This window comes from Cynocephalus volans, chromosome 16 (assembly GCF_027409185.1).
Source record: "Cynocephalus volans isolate mCynVol1 chromosome 16, mCynVol1.pri, whole genome shotgun sequence".
In the NCBI taxonomy this organism is placed as follows: domain Eukaryota; kingdom Metazoa; phylum Chordata; class Mammalia; order Dermoptera; family Cynocephalidae; genus Cynocephalus; species Cynocephalus volans.
The window spans coordinates 5376211-5394742 of NC_084475.1; the positions used below are offsets into that span (position 1 = coordinate 5376211).

At 39.6% G+C, this 18532-nt stretch overlaps 1 protein-coding gene across 1 annotated transcript in view; it reads right to left on the bottom strand.

Annotated features, from left to right (window-relative positions):
- Window positions 1–330: 330 nt before the first annotated feature.
- The window catches only part of LOC134365101 (leucine-rich repeat-containing protein 37A3-like), a 49778-nt gene continuing 31576 nt past the window's right edge, over window positions 331–18532 (bottom strand). The window contains exons 2-7 of the mRNA XM_063081283.1: window positions 14689–14763; window positions 9309–9427; window positions 6423–7570; window positions 5719–5823; window positions 1760–1797; window positions 331–424 (exon numbers count right to left, since the gene is read on the bottom strand). Of these exons, the coding sequence (XP_062937353.1) occupies window positions 331–424; window positions 1760–1797; window positions 5719–5823; window positions 6423–7570; window positions 9309–9427; window positions 14689–14763 (1579 nt within the window). The remainder of the gene's footprint in view (window positions 425–1759; window positions 1798–5718; window positions 5824–6422; window positions 7571–9308; window positions 9428–14688; window positions 14764–18532) is intronic.

An 18532-nucleotide genomic window follows, 5' to 3' on the forward strand; every position in this document is an offset into this window, starting at 1 on the left:
TCAGCTGCTCAGAGTGCAGCCTCACATCACCGAGGTCCTGGGTTCAGATTTCCTTACTGACCAGCCACCAAAAAGATAAAATAAAAATAAAACTTTTCATTATCTCCTCATTGTAGATACAAATTTTAAATTATTCCCAATCGTTTACCCTGTATTCTTTTACCTCTCATCCTCATCAGAAGATGTCTTGTCATGCAGCTTTTTGGATATATTTTTCTGGTGTGTAGCTCTCAGTGGTTTATATATATCCCTAAGCCAAACAGGCTTCCATAACAGGAAAAGGCCCTTCTAGAAAATAAAAGGGGAAATATTAATTCTGCATTTCCCCTGCTATATCTGGGCACAGGAGTGAATCCTTCTCAAATTTACCTGACAGTGATTTTTCTTTGAGAATTTCCTATGCCGCAGAAATCTGAAACAGGCCCTTGGGAGAAAACACATGCACAAGACAATTAGTCATGCCGTTTTCCATGTCTCTCACAATGTACATCTCTGGTCTTATTAGGACTAAATGTGCACCTCAGTCCATAATCACAACGAGTAAATCACCACAGACCAGGGAACTTCAAAAAAGTTTCATGCATGCTGGGCTTCCAGAAGCTCTCTGTGTCTGTCCAAAAGGTCCTCACAATGTCTCTGGGGAGAACTGTGTATGCAGCATGGAGTACAGGCAGGACTTTCAGCCCCATGTACTCCCTTGACCAAGTGCCCTCATGCAGTGAACAAAGCGCACAGCCACACTGGGCAGAAGCATCTGCTGTCTCCAGAAGCATTTTACATCAGTCCCTTTCAGACTGTCTCACAGGTGTCATCTGCTGAGGGGTGGGGGATGAGGTGCCGCTGTCTTCCTAGCTGCTTTATCCTAGAAGTTGAATCACATCAAGCAAATATGCCTGGGTTCAACTAGCCAGGTTATCTACTCCATTGATTTTAATACTGCAGGCTGTCACTGATGAGTGAGTGGGTGGTGGAACCAGTTTAAGGGACATGACTAGCACTAAAACACAAGATATTCTTTCTGAGTACAAACAGAATAGGAAAAATCAGAGTGTGTCATTTCAGAAACTACCTGTGTCTATATATGTGTGTACTGATTCGTGACATAAAATGTAGCTCACAGCCCAAGCACAGTAAAATCAATGGAGAAATCCCCAGCTAGGAAAAGAATCAGCCTCTTCTGATACTCACTACAGTGTGATCATGGGGCAAGATATTTTCCCTTTCTCCTTCTCTGTTTCCTTATAATAAAAGCAAGAGACAGAACTACTGCCTGAGGTCTCTCCTAGTTAAGCTGTATGAGGTTTGGATAAAAGGAATAGAGAGTGGGGCCCCAAATCCAGTAGGATAAGAAGGTAAGTTTTCCTGCTGCTTTGGAGGAAGGACTCATGTATTCTACCCTCTGTGAGCCTGGAATTACCTCGATATCATGTGGCCTTCCCTACCCCCTCTCCAGAGCCTCCAAGAAGGCCTCTGGCCTGGCTTGGGCCCACTCCCCAGCAGAAGGAACAGGCAACACCAAAGCCTCTCCCCCGCTACCCTTTCTTGGCAGGACAGTAGGTGCATCCTTGCTAGTCACTGCTAACTCAGCTCTGCCTGGGGAACTACTGTTGCTGGGGTCTCGCAGAGCTCTGGGTTAAGGAAGTACTCTTCCTGCCTCTGGCAGTTTTCTCACTGCAATTGAGGGAATTGAAATAGATAAATATTAAGTTCTTCTCTAGTTCTAAAATTCTAGTTTAAAAATTGCCAGATTAATACTTACCCTGGGGACCCTTCTGGTCCTTCTCTATGAGAATAAATCTGTTTTGGAAAAAAACAGGATTGTGATTATACATCACAGTGACCACTATCTCCAAATCTTTATTCATTCCTTTTTATAAATCTGAAGTCTTATCTACCTGGTGAGATAACTTTTTGGGGAACAGGAACTCTATCCTGTTAAATAGTTCTTTCATTCTTCTACAGTACCTAGCTTAGGGTCTTGCATGCAGTAGGAAAAAAAGGAAACATCTGTAACTTGATAAAATATCTCCCAGAAACCTAAATAACAGCTAGGTTTTAAAGTCAAGAACAAGAGTATGACACCTATTATGAAAGCTACCAGTCATCATTATTGATTTGAGGTCCCAATAAATGCAATAAGAAAAGTAAATGGGGTATAAGGATTGGAAAGGAAGAGATAAAACTATCATTATTTTCATATGAAATGATAGAAAATATAAAAATCCCAAGAGAAACAACTAAATTTTTATTGGCAGCAACAGAATTCAGTAAGGTGGCTAGGTGCAAAATCAAGCCATCAGTACACAAACCGCAATAGCTTTCCTATGTACCCCCAATAATTAATTAGGACATGGAAGAATGATCCCATTTACAGCAGCAATAAAAGTGTAAAATACCTAGGAATAAACATTTAAAAAGATGTGTATGATCTATGTGATGAAAACACAAACTCTTCTCAATGCTGTTAAGATATAAATATGTGGCATGAGATACCATGGTCCTAGAATGTTGTAAAAATGTCAATTTTCAAATTAATCTACAAGTTCAATGCAATCCTATTCAAATCCCAAGACAGTTTTTTACAAAATTTGTGCAGCTGACATTTGGTAGTGAAATGGGCAAGAATAGCTATGAAATGTATGAAAAAGAAGACCCCAAAAAGCACGAGCTTGCCCTACCAAACATATACCTCAAAATACGTTATAAAGCAACTGGAATTCTGTAGTGTGATCCTGGTACTGGCACAGGAAAAGACAACTGGATCAAAGAAGAGAAGAGTCCAGGTAAAGATGGTATTTTAGATCACTAAAGAAAGAATGGACCGTACTATAAAAACTGCCTTAAAGCAACTGAATATTCATGAAGGGAAAATTAAGTTAGACTCTCTACCGAAAACCACACTAGAAGCCAAGAAATTAAACAAATTCCAGATGGATTGAAAAATATAAATAATATGCTAGAAAAGTACAAAAACAAATGTCAGAGAAGATTCCATGAAGTGACAAAAGCCTCTAATAAGATTCGCACCCTGTAAGCCACAGGCTAGGGCCGCAGATGCGACAGTATAGACGATGAATTCCCTACTCTTCACAGCCTTTGGCCCTTTCTCCACTGGATTGTCTTCTTCATGCTGGTTTATAAAACTCTTTATGTTAAATATATTAATCCTTCCAATGGTTTTCATTGTACTTCCATGTTTCAAATATTTCCTAGTGTTTCTTTTTTGTCTTTAAGGAGGCAAAACAGAGTGGCAGTGAGGTGCGCAGGCTTTGCAGTCAGGGAATCTGGGTTCTGCTTTTGGTTTTGCAATGGTGGCCTTAAATTGATGTCCTTCCTCTGTAGAGTGGGATGATAATCTCCTCCTCACAGGACTGTTGTGAGGATTAAATCATATGATACATGGAAAACTCTTTATCCTAGGCTCTCGGCATATTAAGTGCTAAGTTTGCTAGTGGTGTCGCAGACAAGGCAGGCAAATCTAGCAAAAAAAAATCTCTTCTCCACTGCAAGATTATTCTTCTAATATTTTTACATTTTCTTTTTTTACATTTGCTGAAATATGTTTAAGGTGAGAATAGGGGTCTGCGATTATTGTTCCTTATATAGTTAGGTGTTCTGTTAGCATTTATTCATTTTCTCCTACTGCTTAGAATATTAAAAGGTGACATTTCAGAAATCTTAGGAACACACAGGTCTGTCTATTGCTGGACTCTGCTGACCACTTCAAAGAAACACTAGGTTGCACTATTCCTCACTGTGGAATTGACATAATGCCTCATCTCTCTTCTTCCTTTGCACACCTCTATTGTCTACTACAGGTGAAACACTGCGTGCTCCCTGTCTGCACATAGCTTACCATCTAAGTGAGGAAAGGAAATAATGATGTGTAAATAAACACAGATATAGGTTACATTGTATACAGAAATTAAAGCAATATAGGAGTTGATAGAAATTTCAAGAACAAAAAAGGCCACATGCCACCAGGAGATGCAGAAGGTACTGACTGGGCTGATGGCCAATGGCCATCTTCCCAGAGGCCTCTGCAAACTGACCCCAGCTGGCTCCTGCCTCCTAGGCCTTAGGCTCAGAAATCAGACTCTGTCCTCACCAAGAGAGAACTCCCTCCTTCCGCTCAGAGCAGTCTCACCTTATCAATATCACAGGGCTGACTGAAAATCAGAATGCTAGACTACACCTTGACAATGAGAAATATATCTTATTTCACAGACAGAACACCTGTGTCTACACAATCAGTGAATCACTCCTCTGGAGAGAGGCGCCTCCGCGGCACACCGAAGCAAAACCTGAAGGCTAATGTGAGAACAGAATCAAAAAAGGAACCGGCTGACTCCAGTGTTTAATGGAAAGGGCTGAGGTGGCCAGACTCACCCATCCCCCCAGGTGCAGCCTTGCTGGGCTGACCCCACATCTGCCGCCTGAGGTGCCACCTCAACTCATGCACAACGTCAGGTGGGCACTGCCCTTGCTGGGCTCTTCCTTGCCTTGTCTGTGCTGTCACTACTGACCAGCCCTCTGTAGATGGACATGTTTCTCTTTAGATACGTTAATACGTCCTGTGCGGCTCTGCTCATGTCTGTAGACCAGGGACCTTACACCTCTGCTCTGCCCCACTATGTGTGGACCTTGGTGTTTCTCTCTTGGATAGCCATCTTTTAAAAAAATTTTTACCACATTTTTAAGTTCTCAGGGGAGGGGGGAATGCCTCACTATGGACTCCAAGAAATGGTGACAAATCTCACGGAGGGACTAGGCCCAGGATGGCTGGAGTATTCAGGGATGGCTTCGTGAAGAAAGATGAACTTGAGGTGGCTTTTGACAGACTCACAGGACTTCCAGAGGCAGAGTGACATGCGGGAATTTTAGATGGGCAAAGGCACAGACACAAGTAGGAATGGGCCTGGTGTGACGGGTGTGGTGGGGGCTGCTTTGTCTGGAATGGAGGCTGCCATGATGGCAGAAAAGGTAAATGAGGTAAATGAGGTTGGGCTGGTAGAGTCAAGACTGTCAGCTTCTTAAATCACTCTTTTCATATGCCAGGACCTGCCTGCTGGGAAAATAAGCTATTTTGCAACTGAACAAAAGGTAAACAGAGGCAAGCTCCAGGAAGGCTCCTGTGAATACGACATGCCTTAGAGTAGCCTAATGCAGGATTTGGCTGCCGGGCTTTACCTGAGCCTATTTAGACAATGCCTTACACACTGGAGAAGAAGGATGCTGTGTCAATCTAATGAACCTCCAGGACAACACTGTTATCTGTTGGCCCCTTCCTTTCTCCCCAGGGCAATGACAGCTCCATGAGGGCTAAGATTATACATCTCTTGTCATTTTAGTAACAGGGAAAGAAGTCAGTGGCAGAATGAGGGTGGTTGGTGTGTACATAAAATAGCTGACATACTTTTAAGTTGGCAAATTTTCACTATCGTATCAACTCTGGCCTTCTTAAACTTCAAAAAATAGTCTAGTGGCTTGTTATTTTGGTCTTAATTCCACAGAGATCTCCTGGGAGTGGGTTTCCTGTAAGAGTCCCTGGACTATACTTTGAAATAAGAGAACAAAGCATACCTCAGTCTCAGTGACCGAAGAGGAATGTCATACAGTAGTAGGTGGGAAAGTGGCTTTGATTTTCACTTTGTGGGTTTGGATTCTATTGTAAAGAAAGGATGTATTCTGGAAACCTGAATCAACTGTTGTTCTTACCTCAATGAGACAGAAAATTATGATCAAAATGATCACTACGACAGTCACAGATATTGCCAAGATGAGTTTGTTGTCATGGCCATATCCTGGAACATATTTAGTGAGCTAAAAAAAAGAATGAAAATCATGTTTATAAAACAAAGAGATAGGATGAAAGCTGGGATGGCTGGGTAGCTCACTTGGGAGGGCATGGTGCATATAACACCACGGTGAAGGGTTCAGATCCCTGTACTGGCCACCCACCAAAAAAAAAAAAAAAAAGAAAGAAGGGAGGAAAGCTAACTATTCAAAACCCCATTCTTGGGCTGGCTGGTTAGCTCAGCTGGTTAGAGCCTGATGTTGTTAACAGCAAGGTCAAGGATTTGGACCCTGGTAGGCTCCAGTTGCCAAAAAAAAAAAAAAAAAAACTCAAACAAAAAAAACCATAAAACCGATTCTTCTAGATGAGTAGCTTACAGGTTTTTAAAGAACATACTAAATCTATTGTGTTACGTGATCTTACTCTTAAGCATTTTCTTCTACAATTTATCTTGTGTGTTAGGTCTGCTTTATTCTCTGAGCAAAGTGGGAGACCACTATCTTGGCCAAAGTTACATGAGCAAGACGAGATATGGACTAGGAGCCTCTGGTCTTCCTGCTTGGGCACTTAGCACATCCTAAATGATGGAAAACTCGGGGTCTCATGTTTCAGCAGTTGTCCTTACCTCAGGTGACTCCTGGTCTTTCTGTTCACCCTGGGCTTCTGGGCTCTCATTGATGTAGTTCTCAGTTTTCCATTGGTCCAGATCCCATTCTGCCTTGGATGCCTTTGCTTCCTGCTGCTCACTGAAAAGCTTCATCAGGAGGCCTGTTCTGTACATGAGCTTGGCACAAGCCATTTGTACGTGGGGCTCAGAGCAGTCCATTTTTAAAGTCCGGATAACATGAGAAATGAGCCTTCTCATGTCACTGTTGGACATGAGGGATTGTAGGTGCTGGTTTAGCTGAAATTCAAATTGATCACCTGGGGATGAAAGCGATGGGTAAGTGAAGACTTTGTGCTTGAGGGGTAAGTCAGTCTCCAGGCTGCCGTATTCCCATTGTGTTTCACTGGATTGTTTAGCAGTTGGCACTGACTTTAATGCAGTCGCAGGAGAATCTGCAGCAGAATTCTTCTGGTGCTCTGATCCCTCTTGATGCTCTGACCCCTCAATGCTGCTCTGATCCCTCACTTGTTTGACGTGCCTGTTCTTTCTGCCTCTTCGCCCCTTGAGGACTCCGTACACTCTCTGCAGCCTTTTCCCTATACTCTCAAGTTTTTCCAGGATGTCCTCCTGTGGTTGGGCAGTTTCTAATTTCTTTAAAAATAGTTGGTGTTTAACTTTGGGTCCTAAAAGACTAGACTGCATAAGCATGGCAGTTTTTTCTTTCTTCTTAATCTCATCAATTTCTTCTTCAGTTTCTGTATCTAACAAATTTTTGAGAAAATGGAGCTTCCCCAATTTATTTGTGTAGGGTGAATTGTTGGGTTCAGGTGTAAGAGAGGGGCTATTTGTGTTTTTTTTCAAATAATCCAGGGGCATATCTTCATTCTGTACATTTGAAAAAAGCAGCTTAATGAATGGTAATAATGTTGATTGTATATCTTCTAGGTTTCCCTCTGGTAGATAAGATAATAAGTAATTTGGTGCATGTATAATTTCACTTTTATCATTTAGGTCTAGCTCCTTATTCACATTTGCCCAGTTCATGCCAGTTTTGTCTGAGGATGCCTTCTCTGACTCAATCGTCAGCTCAGTGCTTGTGTTCTTCTTCCGAGCTCTTAATATCTTCATGAATTTTCCTTCTGGATTCTTTAGAGATGCCTCTTCAACTGTCAAAAGAGAAGAGACTGCTTTTGATAAGGAAGACTCAGAGCAGCTTTTTGTCAGGCCACAGCTATACACCCCAGTCAAATAAATTAGGAGTCAGCAAACATATGAGTGCCATTTAGAGAGGAGGAAAATTAACCAACACTTAAATCTACGAAATAGCAACAACAAAAGGAGAAAAAGGCATCATTTGGAAAAGTGGCCACCTACTCAGAACATTCCATTTAGATTATTCCATTGGTCCCCAATGGCCAATTGCCCAGTACTCATGCCCAAGGCTGGAAGACAAATATTCCCCAGTCAGCTGGCCTCTCTGCAGATCTTCCATGTCTCCTCACATTCAAGTGCCCCATACTGTCCTGCTTCATGTGCAGAGCAAATGCAAGTCTTCCTCTCTCCACCTCTTTAGTGTGCTTTTGGTCTCATAGCCCCCATAACAGAAGGCTCTACACAGGACAAAACAATATGTCTATTCTGGTTCTTTCTTTAAATTTGGGCAGGGATCTGGTGTATAAGTTAAATTTCTAATTTGACAACCTGTATGCTTATGTTGAATGTTCAAAAAATGGGTGGAATAAATGCAGTTTCCGGATAAATATTACTAGAGGTCCTAAAATGCAGAAGAAAAAAAGCAACTTTGTCAGAGGCCTAGTACTTCACTTTCTTTTCATTTCTAGTATTTCCAGCTATACTTGGGGAACCACCCAAAGCTTCCAACTACATAAAGTCAAGTGTACCACTGTGGAGCTGAGTTTCTTTCCAGAATTAAAAGTATTTTTGGTGGTGGTGAGGGTCAGAAGAGGAGGGAAGGATCGTGAGAAAGGAGGAACATGGGACAGAAGACCCAGGCACTAGGGTAAGGCACGTAACACCTCTGATCTTGCTTTTCCTCATCTGTAAAAGGAGATTTAAAATGCTTGTAGGGAAGAAGGAAATAATGTAATTGGTGAAAAAAGCATTTTGAAAAACAAGCAGCACTGTCTGTATATACGTAGCAATATGTTTTTATTTATTATTTACCCCAGATCACTGGTAGAGACCTGTATTCAAGCCATCTGGACATAAGAGCAGTCTCATTTGGGAAGTCATATAGTTAGTGCTGATATTAGAAAAACACTTAAAAAGCACCTGAGTGTTCTGTCGATAGAAATGCTTGAGATCCAGAGCAAGTTCAGAGTTAGACAGTCTAAGAAGGGAAGAACCTTATGTTCCATTAGTAGGGCCAGGTAGCAATTTCCACTTATGGAACTAGAAACTGTAAGTTTCCAAATACCACAGCATCACTTGGGCTTTCTTATAAAATTACAAGAACAAACAAACAAAAAAGCCAGATCTACAACTGTCCAATAAGGCAGAGGGCACTTGAGACCTGATGCATGTAAAACAAGTTTACAAACTGTGTTGCTAACTTATATGAGTAAGTTATTGCTCAGTGACTAACCACCGAGCAGAGAGCACAGCACACAGTGTGTGGCCATTAATGTTATTTCCTTCTACTTCCATTTTTTTCTGCAGCAGAGAAATGGATCTTTTTCCACATGGAACAGTTACATTATTAAATTATGTAATATTAGCTGAAAACCTGACTTTCAGCAAGGGAGTAGTACAGAAATTTGGGGATTATGAACTAATGAATAAAATAAAGCAATTATATCTTTAGTGTAAAAATTTATCATCACCAACTAAAAATTAACAAAACAAATAAAAATAAAAATGTATCATCTGGTAATTCAGACTCACGACAATGTGTGGTGCTTGTCAGACATGTACTGTCACAATGCAGCTTGACTGTCTTGCAGACAACCTCAATATTATTTTTAAATTGGCAGAGGCAGCAGGCCAGATGGCGAGGTAAAATCCTATAAATGGAAACACAGAGAATTAGATTAATGGTAAAGGGGTTACTTGAGTATGTAGAAGAGGCAGGCTAAGGCTGTCACAAGGCTGTGCAAAAAGAAGTTCATGAGGTGTGTGGCCTGGACAGTTGAGTAGGAACCAGATGGCCAATTGCTGCTGTTGAATATTGTAAATAGGAAGGAAGACAAGAGGTGCCCAGCAGAAAGGTAAGTATGACAGTGGACATAGAACACTGAGAATAAAAGTGATAGGGATCAGAATTAGGTGACACTGATCTAAAGTTTAATTCAGAAGTATCTCCTCCCATCCCAGAAGTCTCACTTTGGGATGAGAGTACACAGGGAGAAGGCAGACTTCTAAGAAGAGTCTGGATAAGCCCCTATTCTAGAGTCCCTTTCTCAATTCTTGTTGGCTGTGGTAAGTATTAGAAATTACTCTGGACTTAAAAAAACAGCTTAGTTTAAACCTGCATTATGTGGTGAAACAATAACAGAGATCACCTTGGCCAAATCTGGGCAATCTGAGCATTTAAAAGCATAACGATGAGAAGAAGGTACAACATAGTGTGAAGGATACATTAGTTCATAATGATAATCAAAGATAAAAGGGTGGGGAGCTCTTCTCTAACAGAATAGTGCCGGCTAGTAAATGTAAAAGGAATGATAGAATTAGAAAAGTGCCATTTTGCAACCACCAATATAATCATTCACACAGGATTATCATTGATGCACAGTTGGGTGAAAAGGTGTTTGACAGTAGGATCTTAACTGATTTGAAAGTGTCACCGCACAAACTATTTATTAATTACCAAGGGGGATAAATAACTTTACAATGGACAGATCTGTAAGATACCACCTTAATCAAGTGATCAACCAGCATTATAGGCCATTTAAAGTCATGAGTTAGGAAGGATACATTGCCTATGTAGTATTCTTACCAAAAATATTTAACTTGAATCTAATCAGGAGGAAACACACAAATCCAGGTTGTGGGACAATTACAAGACAACTGTCTTAAACTCTTCAAAAGTGCCACTGTGATAAAACACCAAAAAGAAGTAGGTAAATGCTTTAGACTAAAGGAAACAAAGACATAACATGCAATACCTGATCTTTGATTGGATCCTGGATCAAACAAAACAGATTTAAAGAACATTGCTCTTTTCTGACCAAGATGGAGTTACAGAGACCAATTTAACCTCCCACCTGAAAGAACTGAAAAACTAGACAAAATATACAAAACAACAATTCTCAAGACATTAGACCATCAGGCAACGACAGACAGTGATCTCCAAGAGATGGGAAATAAATGAAGTAAGCCCTGTGACTGCCTTGAGAGAGTTTCCAGGCTGTGGTGCAAGGGTGAGGGAGACACAGGCAGAGACTTGCGGACTCCTTCATTAAGGAACTGGAGCTGAGAATCCAGGAAAACTGAGGTGACCAGAATTCACAAAGTAGAGTACTAGAGAGAAAAGAAGTGCACAGAGAAGGAACTCTGGAGTTATGCAGAGGGATCTCTTGAGTGTTCAGCAAAGTACTGATCAGTGCATGTGTATGAGGAAACTACTTAAGGCCAGGAAAAGAACCACTTGAAAGCATTAGACAGGCATGGTGCAGATAACACCAAGGTCAAGGGTTCAGATCACTGTACTGGCCAGCCATAAAAAGAAAACAAAGCAGCAACAACAAAAGTATTAGAAGAATAATTGAATTAGACACAGGCCTAGGAATAGCACCTATTCCCACGACAGGCTGGAAAACCTCATGAGTCAAGGGGCATTGGGTACTCAGAAAGATCTTGCCTTAACAGCTTTGAATATTGAGCGCTACACTACAGTCTACTATGTGGTCCATCCAGAGAGAGAGAGAGAAAGAGAATGTTAACAATAAAATCCACAGGGAGGATACAAGGGTCTCCATTGTACTTACTCTTTCATTGTTCTGGTAGGTTTAAGTTTTTTCAAAAGAAAAATTTGAGCAAAAAAGATACCCAAACTATTGATTAGCTTATTATTATGGTTTACTGGGTGCGGTTTCAGGGAGATAAAAACTGTGTCTGTGACTGGAGTAAATCCTCCAGGTTAACTTTAAGCAGGATAGCATGGTGATTAGGAATACAGATTCCATAACCACACGAGGCTTGAATCCCACCCAGCTCTGCTAATAATGTGACCTCGGGCAAACTGCTTAATCTCTGTTGCTCAGCCTCTCTGTTATAACAGCACCTACCTCTGATGAGTTTTTAGGAAAAAAATGAGTCAATACCTGAAAAGGGCCTGCCACATGGTTAAGTGCTCGATAAATGTTAATTAGTTATTAACTTGCAGACGCTGCCAGAAAAGTAATCATGCTCTCCCACCTTGGGTGCCTTCTCTGAGTCCTCCAAAATGATGACTTTATTAGGATCACATTATGACTGTCAAAACAGAAGTGTGTTTCACGGGTCCATGAAGGCTGAGTTGGCAGTACAATGTAAAGAGTTTTAGATTAAAACTGCATCCAATAAGTTGGCCTGACACATTTTTCAAACCCCTAGAAGGGTAATTACATGTGACTAATATTATTCCTTTTGGTCTGGTAGAAGCTTCTGATCTTATATAGAAAGAATGGACCCAGAAGAGTAATCCAGCATTTTACATCTATGGGACTCGCAACTCTGACACAAACTGTTTGCTGTTTCTTTCCTGTCCCAACTTTTCATTTTGGAAAATTTCAAATCTACAGAAAACTTAAAAGAATGGTATAATGAACATTTGTATACCTTTCACCTGGATTCAACAATTGGTGACACTTCACCACACCTGTCTTCAGTGTGGGTATGTTTATACATTTTCTGGGCAAACCATTTGAGAGTAAGTTGCAGGCATAATGACTTGTCAGTGCTAAGCACTTCAGTGTGCATCCCATAACAACCAAGGCATTCTCCTACATACCCCAATACTATTATCACCCAGTGAAATTAAATATGAATATCTCTGTCTCCTACATAGTCCATATACAAATTTTCCCAACTGTCCCAGTTATGTCATAGATTTTTTTGAAAGCCAGAATCCAAACACCAGGCACTGCATTTACTGTTCATGATTCTTTAGTCTCCTTCAATTTAGAACTGTTCCCCATCTTTTAAAAATCTTTCATGGCACTGACATTTTTTAAGCATTCAAGCCCATTGTTTTACAGAATGCGCCTCAATTTCGTTTTGTATGATCAACCTGAATATAAGAAGGAAACATTTTAGCAAGAACACTTCATAGGAAATATTGTAGTTTTGTTATTCATTATAAAGTATGAGCTAGGAATAATACAAGTGATGACAAACTTAAATAATGATTTTAAAGCACGCTGACCAATTTTTGAAACTGCAAATGACCTGAGGTGTAGATTATCCTTACTTAAGAATAACTATTTTTCAATACACATTAAAGATCATTACACATGAGTCAAGACTCAAATGAGCTGGCTTACTTATTTTGTATGTAAATGTCTAAACTCCTGAGGACTTTCAATAATGAACTCCACTGTGACAGTTGCTATAATCTTTTATGGCCTTGATGGCAAATGGCTACAGAGAACGACAGCACTTTTTTCTTATCCACTAATGGACAAGAGAAAAGCAGATAGAACTCCACTACTGTGAATAGCAAAGTGGAAAGGCTGGTGGATGACAGCTTTGACTATGCAGCGAAAAGGTCATCTGGGAAGATGGGAGGGATCGACTGTGTCAGACGCTGCAGGAGGTTGAGGGCGATGAGGCTACAGCAGTATCTGATGGATCTGCTGACAACGTCGTGAAGATAGTCAAGGAGGTGACCTGACAAATGTGACTGCAGCAGAGTGCAAATGAAGGGCCTTTTTCCATACTGATCTTGTGTAATCCCCTCAACTAGCCTTAGCACAACAGCACGTTTCTGTTTAGCTTGCCATACTGGAGGGAGGATTGCAAAATGTAAGCTGCGATGAGTTGTGTAACAAACTGTCACAATAGGGCCCTACGGAAATAAAAGACTGCAAAAAATGACATACTTCACACCATACATAAAAATTAACTCAAAATGGATCATAGACCTGAATGTGACTACACAATTTCTAGAAGAAAACATAGGAGATCTTTGTGAGTTTGCACTAGACAATGGGTTCTTAAACAAAGGTTTCTTAGGTCAGACACAAAAAAGCACAAACCATTCAAGAAAAAATTGCTAGAGTTCATCAAAAAGAAAACATTAAAAATTTCGGCTCTTTGAAGTTACTTTAAATAGACTGATAAGCCACAGCCTGAGAGAAGGTGTTTATTAAACACATATCTGAGAAAAAAGACTTGTATCCAGAATATATAATAAAGCACTCTTAACACTCAGTAAGAAGATAAATATCCAATCAAAATATGGGAACAGATATGGACAGACATTTCAGTAAAGATATGTGCACATGAATAGACACTCAATATCATCAGCTGTTAAAGAAACGCAAATTAAAACCGCAATGACTACACACCTGCTAGTAGAAAGCCTGACATTTTTTTAAAACCCTGGAATAGAAGGATCAGGTAAAGATGTGGAGCAACTGCAAGTCTCAATACACTGCTGGAGGGAATGCAAAATGGTACAGCCACTGTAGGAAACAGTTCAGCAGTTTCTTAAGAAGTTAAATATGCACTTAGCATGGGATGCAGCAATCCCACCCCTAGGCATTTACCCCAAAGAACTGAAAATATATGTTCACACAGAGACCTGCATGTGAGTATTTTTAGCAGCTTTATTCATAATTGCCAAAAAATTGAAAACAACCCAAATGTGCATAAACTGATGAATGGATACACAAACTGGTATATCCACACCACTGGAATGCTGCCCAACAGTAAAAAGGAATGAACTACAGATAGACGCAACAGCATGGGTGATAACATAATCTTAAAAGGATTATGTACTCAAAAGGCCACAAACAACATGGTTTCATTTACAAGACATTCTGGAAAAAGCAAACCTACAGGGACAGAAATCAGACTGGTGGTTGCCAGGGGTTGGTAGTGGGAGGAGAGGATTGACTGCAGAGAGACATGAGGGGACTTTTTGAGGGGAGAGAAATGTTCCATATTGGGAATGTGGTGGTGGTTACATGACATACATTTGTCAAAACTCATCAAAGTGTACTCTTAAAAAGAGTGAATTGTATTATGTGAAGATTATGCCTCAATAAACCTGACTTACGAAAACAATAAAACAACTTGAAAACTAAGTGAAAATAAATCTAAGAAAAAAATAACTTACAGTTTTTCCAATTCAAGAGTCATCAGGATGGTGTTCTCAATTGTTGTAAGTAACACTTGTGTTGCTCCCATATCTCTGGAGGAGAAAGCCCAAACATTCATGATAGGAACCCCAATACAAAAGTTCTGTACTTAAAAACACATTTCAAGGACATATGAGTACTTCAAATTTGACTTCTCTATAAACAACCTTAAGAGTTGATTGACCATAGAAGAGAATTCTAGAGAGCTCTTATTGAATAAACTTAAATTTATCTGCATCAGTAAACTAATGGCCTTGGGACTGAATTGCATTCACCTGTCTTGATTACACTTTTTTTTCTTTTTAAATAATGTACAGCTCTTCCTCTTTGCTTTCTGGGATAAATGATATTCTTTCATGCGTCTACATGTTCCATGTCTATATGTTTTCTTCAACTCTACTCTCTTCCACTGCTGGCTGTCTTGCCCATTATACATGCTTTCTTAGTCCTTTCCTTTGCCAATAACTTTTCCCTCCAATAATCCAGTTAAAATTCAAATTGTGACTTTTTAGCCCAAGTGAAAATACTTAAACTTTGATGAAAGGAAAAAAGAAGAGCAGAAGTCATCTCGTGACTCCTGACATTATTGTGATACTTACAGATATTTTAATGCTGGCAATTTAAAAAGATGTGAATCTTCAACAGTAGTCAGAGGATTATGATTGAGAGTTCTGAAAAATGCAATGAAATTAGAATTATTTGCATTTTCAATGTGCATGAAATTGCATGAAAAGGTTATATTCATTTTTGTAGCATGGAACTTTTCATAAAAGAAAAATCATCATTTTCTGTCTTTACATATAAATTACACTTAGAATCTGTAAAGTCCTCTTCCTTTGGAAACTAAAAGATAAAGTAGAGAAGAGAAAAAGAAAAGAAAAAAATGGATAGCAAAGAAAAAATATGTCAAAACAGTTTTCAGGTCAAAAATCCTAGAAGTGACTTCACCAGTAGAAAGACCTTACTCTTCAGGAAACAGTATTTATAGTGCCCTTCATAATTCAAGGTGCTTGCCTTTCACCTTTAGAAATTTCAAAAAAAAAGTCATGGTTAATCCATCCAGTCAAGAAAAAAATTGGACCAGGCTGGCTGGTTGCTCAGTTGGTTGGAGCACCACCTTGTAACATCAAGGTCAAGGGTTTGGATGTACCTGACAGCCAGCTGCAAAACAAAACAAAAGAAAACATAAAAGCCACAAGGAAAATTTGGAAAGTGTGGTGCTGTTGAGAAAAGCCAGGAGAAAAAAATGGGACCAATTCCTTGGCTTTGGAGCCAAAGGAAAAGGTTCACATCTAAGGGAAGGAACTGGTCAAAACCATACTCCCGTCACACACACCAGCCCTTGTGTTCTTGTATCACATCACAGCCTTTGTTACATTGCATGTAACCGCATGTATACTTGTCAGTCTCCTGGAATGTCAGCTGCTTGAGGGCAGGGGACACATCTTACTGTCATTGTCATCCCTGTGCCTGGAAGAGTGCCTGAAATTTACTAGGTATTTAATAAATATTTGTTGACTAAATAAATAACATTTTTTAATAAATCAATAAAATGAATAAATTTGTTTTTTGTCCCAAATTTGTATTCCAAAATGCTGGAATACATTTTCTTTTCAATACTTTATGGCAAAGAAACCAAAGAAAAACAACAAAAAAAGAAAAGAAATAGGGAAAAAGAAAAGAAAATCTACCTTTAGTTTAACTCTATTCAGGAATCATTAGTGTACTTTTGCAGAATATTATAAAAATAATAATTATTACAGCTAATATCTATTCAGCTGCCAGGCATCTATGATCAGCATTTCACATTTAATCCTCTATAACTTTATATGGTGGATATTATTACCCCATTTTGTGAATGAGGTGACTGAGTCACAAAGAGGTTATACGACATGTCCTAGCTGGCCAAGCTAATAAGAATCAAAGCTGGAATTTCAACTTAGTTCAGACTCCGAAGCCTGTGTTTAACCTGTATAAAGAAAAGGGATTTAAAATAGCTGTAACTTTAACCTTAATTTTTTTTTTTTAAAGATGACCAGTAAGGGGATTTCAACCCTTGGCTTGCTGTTGTCACCACCACACTCAGCCATTGAGCCAACCGGCCATCCCTATATAGGATCCAAACCTGTGGCCTTGGTGTTATCTGCACCGCACTCTCCCAAGTGAGCCACGGATGAGCCCTTAACCTTAATTTTGAGAAGACTAAATATAGGAAAACTTTTGAAACTTCATGTACTTATCTGGGAAAGCCACTGTGAGAATTACAGTTTCTCTTTTTACTCCTTTCCCCTAATCGTTCTCCATGATTAAAAATTTAATCAAGCCATGGTCATTGAGACAAGAAATTTCAAACCATGCTGTAGGTGACGGTGAAAATGGTGGAGTAAGGACATCTGAAACTTCATCCCTCCATAAAGGCAAAAACAACAAAAACGGTATAAATGGTCAGAATCAACTGTTTCAGAACTCTGGAAATTTAAACAAGGCTTGTAGCAGCCAAGAAGAATATAAATATTCCAGAAAAATAGCTAAATTTCTGTAACAACAGCGAGATTTTTATCATTTTAACTTGCCCTAGACCATCCCTCACTATCCAGATCAGTGGTAACCTGAAAATTAGCCCATATCCCCACTGCCAGAGGGAACAAAATGGAGCTGGTGCTCCTTCAAAACCTCATTCCTGATCAACTGTCATTATTTGACCTGTCTGGTGGTTCCCTAGAAGGTCTCACTTGAAAAGTTTGTTTATTCGATCTGAGAGCTACACAGTGCTAAAAGTTTCTCACCAGAGGATGTTTTTAGAAAACAATTACAGGCAATTGTTCTAAAATGACAGCTACATGAGGCAATGAATAATGAAAAATGGCCTAATTGAAAGCTTAATAGGAAAAGCTGAGGAATAAGATGTCCTTAGGAACTTTGAAATACGCCAACATGTCCTTGGGAAACTGGATCATGAGATATATTCTTAAAATATGGAAGTCCATACACGTGTAGGGCTGTGAGCATCGTCAGAAAAGACCTGAGAAGGCCCTAAACTCTCAACCTTGGCTGATCTTGAGATTCTGCACAGCAGGAAGTGAGAGTTAAGGCAGAGCTGTAAACTGCTGGCTGAGTGCTGAAGGCATGCCCTACTATGCACACATAGCCCCTTGGCAAAAACTCAGAGACTTATTGGTTCCAGGCCTTTAATGAAACCTCTGTTCAATCACTAGCTGACCACTGAGATAACCAAGTAAAGACTTCAGTGGCTACACAAGACGAAGAACACAGACTTTACAAAATTAGTTCAGAAAAGTCACTTAATAAACAGCAACTACTAAAACAAGCAGGAATAATACCAAACCCTGGGGGTAGGGGTCTGATTTCCAGAATTGCTATACTATATTATTTGAAATATCCAGTTTTCAACAAAAATTCATGAGAAATGCAAGGAAGCAAAGTATGGCCCATACACAGGGGGGAAAAAAGCAATCAGTAGAAACTGTTTCTTTGGAAGCCCGGGTGTTAGACTTACTAGATGAAGATTTAATTCAGCTATTTAAAATATGTTCAAGAGATAAAGAAAATCATTTAGTTGTATAGACTAAATAACTAAAGGGAAGTGTGAGGACAATGTCTCATTATAGAACAACAATATAGATAGAAATTATAAAAAGGATAAAAATAGAAATTCTGGGGTTGGAAAGTATTGCAACTAAGATGAAGAATTTACTAGAGGGTCCAATAGCAGATACGAGCAAGAAGAAAAAAGAATCAGGAACTTGAAAGTCAATGGAGATTATTGAGTCTCAGAAAAAAGAAAGAAAGAAGAATAAAAAA